The sequence below is a fragment of the Cystoisospora suis genome (assembly GCF_002600585.1).
Source record: "Cystoisospora suis strain Wien I chromosome Unknown contig_15, whole genome shotgun sequence".
Lineage (NCBI taxonomy): Eukaryota > Apicomplexa > Conoidasida > Eucoccidiorida > Sarcocystidae > Cystoisospora > Cystoisospora suis.
The window spans coordinates 37914-44719 of record NW_027152817.1 but is presented as its reverse complement, the minus strand read 5'-3'; the positions used below and the strand labels follow the sequence as shown (position 1 = coordinate 44719).

The window sequence follows — 6806 nt, the reverse complement described above, 5'->3', positions numbered from 1 at the left end:
GAGACAGAGACAGACAGACAGAGACAGACAAGTAGATACTTTCCTCTCTCCAGCTACGACCGTTTACGTAGAGAGAATCGCATGCATATATATATGTGTGTATGTATATATATCTCTCTCTATATATGGCCCTGTATGTATCTGATATATGTATGTATATGTATGGAAAACGTGTATGTATGAGAATGTATGAATACGTATATCTATAGGTGAGGAGTAAAGGACGCCAATGTGCTGCCAATATGAGTTGCCTTCTTGTTTTGCCTAACGATTTATACAGGGGGAGGGCCTTGACAATTTCTATAGAAGACAATAGACATGCTTAGCCCCAATTTCTTTCTAGCTGGAGATGTCTAGACATGTGAAGAGATAGTCATGTCTGTCTCCCTAACGATCTCTTTAAGTCAACCACCACGCCGTCACAAGAGAGCAAAGAGAAAAAGAAGAAGCAAAGAAGAAGAAGAAGACTGAAAGAGAGAGAAAATGAAAGATAAGAAAAATAAGATCACGTTGAATGAGTGAAGTAACTATCTATCTATCTATGTGTCTAAGGTCAATCAGCCTATGTACCTATCTATCCAGTCAGTTTCTCCATCTATCTTTAATCTCTTTATCTATCTGTCTGTCAGTCTTTGATCTCTCTGTGTATCTTCCTTTCTTTTCTTCTTTTTCTTCTTGTCTGCAGAGTCGTCTTCAGTCTATCGATACCTTCAATAAGACTCTCCAGAAGAGAGAAAAACTTTGGCAAGCCTTAGGAAAGGTACAACAAGACAGAAAAGCTGATGAATCTCCAGAGAAAGTAAACAGGAAGGAAAAAGAAGAAGAAGAAAGAGAGCGCTCGGGGGGGTGTATTGAGTCAGGTGTCTGTACATACACCAGAAACGTCTTGTAGTTTGTCAAGGCGAGGATTAAAACACGGCTTTTCTCATGAGATCTAGAGCTTCTTCTTCTTTTGCGTTTTCCTTCTAGACATATGAAGAGCTACAAAGAAATGCAAGAGGGGCACAAGCACACACGCACAGACAGACAGTCTCCTATCATTCACTCGCCGTGTTTCTCTCTCTCTCTCTCTACATATATGCTTATATATATACATATATCGATATAGATAGACATGGATATATATGCATACTATACGCCAACATACAGATATATATCTACATGCCTATATAGAGATGTTGTATGCCTATATATAGACATGCCTGCCTATATACACATATATATATACACATATATATAGATAGACATGTATATGTATAGATATATGTCTATATGTCTGTGTAGAAATAGGTGTCTAGCAGAAGAGTGACGGGTGAGGGAAGAGGTGATGGATGGAGAGAGAGAAGTTTCTATTCTCTCGAGTTCGATAGGAAGCAAATGCTTTCACTTTACTCGCCTTATAGTCGAAGGAGAAATACCGTTAGGAGAGTCGGTATGTCTACATGTATGTATGGATGCATGCGCGCCTGCCTGTCTGTGTAGCGGGGAAAGGACTAGAATAGAAGAGAAAAGAAGAAAAAGAGAAAAGAAGAAGAAGAAGGAAAGAGAAGAGAAGAGAAGAGATAGACGGTGAATGGAAGGTATCGTCATTTTCTTCTTCTTCTTCTTCTGTCCTCTCCTTCCCTCCCTTCTTCCAGAAAGTTTGTGTCTCTCCCTTCTTTCTTCACAACATAAATGAAAAGAAAAAAGTCTTTCTCTAAAACTCTCTCTCTCTGTATCACATTTCATCTACACATCTCTTCAATACTCCTATCCCTATCTCTATCAAAGTGTACATATATATATATATATATGCATATACATGTACACATATATATATATATATATATGCATATACATGCATATGCATGTATATGTATATATTTTTACATATTGTACAAGATACTGTTGAGGAACGCGCGTCTTTTGACGTGTCTCTTTCTTTTCCTTGGACTGTTTAGGTTTTCTCTCTGCCTTTTCTTTTTCTTTTTCTTTTAGGCTTTGACACTGCAGTTGAGACGTCCTTCTGTAGAGCAGCAGAGAAGTATACAAGACCTCTGGGCTGAGATAACGGGTACAAAAGCTCTTCTAGCTACGCATGCATCTATTCTGACTCCTCATTATTCTCTTTCTCCTTCTTCGTCTCTTCACTCTGGTAAGAAAGACCGTGTCCCACTAGGACGTCTTGGAGATGGTCTAGGTGCATGTGGAGGAGGTGTACATACACCTGCAAAGAGAGGGGTGGTCCGATCATCCTCCGTTTTTCGCAAGACATCTGAGAACGGATCTGTCTTCCCAGCGACGGGGAGCCGACTGTCCTCAAAAACTTCTTCTTCTTCCTCTTCTTTCAATCATGAAGAAAGAGGAAAGAAAGACGGTCAATCGAATCCTAGAAAAGCCCCTGGGAGCGCAAGAGAAAGAAATCCTATCCCCTCTACGTCTCTCCATTCACATGATAAAGAAGACCTAGGCAAAGCAACGAATGTGCCGCCTCCTCTTGCAGGCCGAAGAAGAAGCTTGGCGGTCTCGCTCTTTGTCAACGAGAAGACGTCTGAAAAAGATCAACAGGTACAAGAGGAGAGAAGGGAAGAAAGAGGTCTTAGTGAGAAAGATAGAGCAGAAGAGAATACGATAAAGAAAACAAAAGATTCTTATGGAGATGGAAAGAAAGAGGTCCTGAAGATATCTCAGAAAGATGGCTCAACGCCTACGACTTCTTCCAATTGTCATGAGACAGCATGTCTCGAGAAGGTCAAGAAAAGAGAAGAAGATAGCCACACTTCTTCTTCTTCTTTCGCAGGTTGTCTTAGGCAAATCGCACGTGGGGAAGGTCTCTATGAAGATGAAGACGAAGAGAGCGAGGAAGGTTTCTCTTCAGATGAAGAAGGAGATCTCTTTCAGACAGAAGAAGAAGAAGAGAGAGATGAGGAGAACAAGGAAAGTCTAGGAGATAAAAGAGAAAGAGGGAGAAGAAGAAGAAGAGGCGGCAGAGGTTTATCTTCGCGCTCGACCTCTTCTGATAGAAGCAGTGTTTCAGAAGCGAACAAGAAGGGAGAGGAAAGAGAAGAAACAGAGGAGGAGAGGAGAGAGAAAGATGAAACAGGCTATGAGGATGACAGACAATCGAAGTCTAAAAAGAAAGGAGACAATCGAGATGATGAGGGCTTGGGAGCTAGCTGCCGCTCGCTACCATCGAATTGGATCGATCTTCTTAAGGCTATGGTCGACGAAGCAACGATCCTCTTTCAGCAGCAGATTCACGATAAAACTGACCAAGTAAATCTCCATACAAATACAAACCTAGACATCTGTACACACCTATTCATATTCATGTAGATATATATTGATACATGCTCTTCTTCCCTATATGGAGATGTATTAAGTTACATCGTATTCATACATACATATACATATTCATACATCTTCATACGTACATGCGGAGGAGGTATCGATACATAGATAGATCCATGTGTGGAGTTGTCTCTACAAGCCTCTCGAGCCAGCCTCTTTATATTACACAACTCCATACTCATACATGTCTACTTCCACATATATGTCTTAGTAGAGCTGGATGGATAGAGAGAGATAGACAGACAGTTTATGCTATACAACATAGATGTATAGACATGTTCTTTCCTATGGATCGACTTGACGGCACATGTATACGTGTGTGTCTCTATGTATTGAAGAGATTTCGATAGATTGATAGAATAGATACAAAGAATACCTAGACATAGATAGACAAATAGATAGCTGCGTTTTCCCCTTCTTCCTGTGGATAGCTAGATTGATGTCTTCTGTCTATATAACCCTTTGTCTCACTTTTGCTTCTTTCTCTCTATATCGTTCTACCTTATCTCCCTCATCTATACGGGGATGTCTCCCCTCATAAATACCTGCTCTCTCTCTCTCTAATCTTCCTCTCTTCTTTTCTGTCGCCTTCCTTCTTTCTTTCTTTCTTTGTGAACTTTAGCTTGTTTATTTTTCTTTGTATCTTTCCTTGCGTTTTATGCGGGGTTGGTAGGTGTGCGATCTTTCTCGTTCATTAGAGGAAGAGAGAGAGAGACGCAAAGACGTCCTTCTTCAACTTAGCGAGCAAAATGCACTTCTCAAGACTCTCCACGAGCATCAACAAATGATTCACGACCAAGTAAGAAAGAAAAAGAAAGAAAGAAAAAGAAAGAAAGAAAGAAGATGGGTGACTTGATGGATCTCCTTCCCTTGGCTTCTGTTTCTTCGTCATCATGATAGAGAGAGTTTTCCTTCTCTCTCTCTCTTCTAAAGTCTTCTTCTTCTTCTTTCTCTTGTCTTTCTGTGCATGTATTTATGTCTCTTTTTGTATGGCTCGATGATTGCGTCGTCGTGTATATACAGTAGACCAACTCAAAAAGAAAAAGAGTTCAGAGGAGATTTCAAGAGATTTCTCACTTTTTGTCCTCATGCTTTCTTTCTTTCCTTCTCACTCTTTCTCTCTTATTTCTCTGCCTTCGCTTCCCTGTCTTCACTTGCTGGGGACTTTCTTTCTTCCTGTTGCTCTTTGCCTTCTTTTTCTTCTTCTTCTTCTTGAGTCGAAAATTAGACGTATCTTTCTCCGATCTCTTGTGAGAATCTTTGCTTTTTCATCATTTCTTTTCTGTGCACAACTTTCTTACGCATCCACCATCACAGCAGGGGAGGGTGGGGATTTTCTATCTCAAGCAGTTTGTTGTTACCTAGCCAGCCAGGTGTACATACACATCATCTACATGCATGCACAGGCTTGTTCATCTCCCCCCAGCCACTGCCAATGTCTTCAGACATATAGATAGGTACATAGATTAAGATGGAGATAGACCCATGGTATGCATTCATGTAGATCGACACTTAAGCCCTTGTTGAAGTAAAAGTAAATGTCGTCGTCTTCTTGTCCTCCTCCTCCTCCTCTGTTTCTCACTTGAAGACAATACATCTATCTATCTATCTATCTCTAATCTATCTAGATATCTATCTATCTAAATATCTATATCCGCGTCTACTGTACCTATCTATGTAGACGCGCATATACATATATATATATATGTATATATGTATATATGTATATATGTGCAGTTGTCGAGAAGGAGAGATAGTTGTGCGAAGAGAGGGAGATGACATGTTGTTCTTTCTCCATTCTTTCTTTTCTTTTTCTTCTTGTTTCGTCTTTTTTCTTTTGAGAGTGTGAATGATCGTAAGGTGACTTTTTGTCTCTGTGTTTGGTTGCTGGTGTATGTACAGCACACATTTGCCTTAGCAACGATCGAGCAGTTACATGAAGACTTGAATGAAGAGAAAGAAAGAGAACGTCGATCAGACGAGAGTTGGCGAAGAGAATATCTTCATCTAGAAATTACCGTTAAAGAAATGCGCTCCTTCATGAACGTTATTCAAAGATACGATCCAGAAGGAATTCTCTCCTCGCTTTTACTTCGTTTTATACACCCTCTCGAAAAGAAAACGTTGAATTGTCATACAGATCCTTCTATCTCTTTCTCTCTTGTCTCTCCTTCGCAATCGGCTCCGACTCAAAAGATCCATGAAGTTTCTACAGATACTTCAACTCAGTGTATATACACCTCATCGTCTGCTTCATCCTCATCTTCCTCTTCTTCTTTGTCTAAGAAGGACATCTCCTCTCCTTCACAGAAGAGTTCTCCTTCTTCTACTTCTTTTGCATCTCCGGCCTCTCATGAAAAGGATAATGAAGCCCCTAGGATTCGCGCTGTCTCTTCATCTTCTTCTCACTCTAGTTCTCGAGATAAGAAAGGCAGAGACCAAGAAGAAGAAGAAAAGGTGAGAGAGAAGATGCGATTCAAGGAGGAGGAAGAAGAAGATCACCATGAAAAGAGTTGTATAGTAAGGAATCTTCAATCTTCTTCTTCTCCTCCCCCGGCACACGCTACCGCAGTGTCGAGTTTATGTGATGGAAAGAAACCTGAGGAAATGCAGCAAGAAAGAGGAAATGATCTCGAGAAAGATCATCTTCAAAGACACCCGGTAGAGTCATGCAGTGTACGTACACCCGAAAAGAAGCATGAAGATATTGAATCGTCTTCTCAGTCTTCCCCTCATAAGACTTCTGTTGATCCTCTTCTCATCTCTCCAGAGCTCCCTTCTTCTTCGTATACACCGGGTGTATGTACACCTCCGGCACCTCCGACAACTCCAACGACGACTTTCATCCCTCACGCTCTCCCTCCATGCGGTGTACATACACCTCTTCCTCCTCCTCCTTCTCTCCCGGGGAATGTTTTAGTGAATGAGCAGTTGGCTTATCTCCACCAACAGCAGATGAAATTGAAGGAGCGAGAAAGAGAGCTCCAAGAGCAGATAGAAGAATTCAACCTCCAAATCTTGAGACAAATGTCTCAGTGCTCCTCTTCTTCTCTCGAGTATCTTCAACCTATCGGAGTGACGAGAGGAAGAGACGAAGAGAGACAGAGAGAGAGAATGGAAGAACTTTTTTCTTCCTCTGCTTCATCTCGTTCATTACATGAGACATCTCTTCTTATCGATCATACCCTTCAAGGTGTCTACAATTCTAACACCGTTCACCCACAGCATCTAGCCGGTCACTCTCTTCCCGATCATCTGCATGCAATGAACGCCATAAATCCTTCTTCTTCTGCTTTTCTCTCTTCTCTTCTTCCTTCTTCTTCTTCTTCGTCTGCATCGTCTTCTCTTCAACCTGGAGCGAGTCTACACCCTATAGAGGGTCTTGTTTGTTACGAAGGAGAAAGGAGATTCTATCATGAATTTATGACAAGAAGAAGAAGAGAAACACCGTCCACAGAAGAAGAAGAAGAGGGGGG

At 41.1% G+C, this 6806-nt stretch overlaps 1 protein-coding gene across 1 annotated transcript in view; it reads left to right on the top strand.

The window, feature by feature from the left end:
• The window catches only part of CSUI_000025 (uncharacterized protein), a gene marked incomplete at both ends in the record, with an annotated part of 7033 nt that extends 315 nt beyond the window's left edge, over positions 1–6718 (top strand). The window contains 4 exons of the mRNA XM_068060260.1: positions 686–799; positions 1978–3255; positions 4004–4129; positions 5233–6718. Of these exons, the coding sequence (XP_067927768.1) occupies positions 686–799; positions 1978–3255; positions 4004–4129; positions 5233–6717 (3003 nt within the window). The remainder of the gene's footprint in view (positions 1–685; positions 800–1977; positions 3256–4003; positions 4130–5232) is intronic.
• Between the last annotated feature and the right edge of the window lie 88 nt (positions 6719–6806).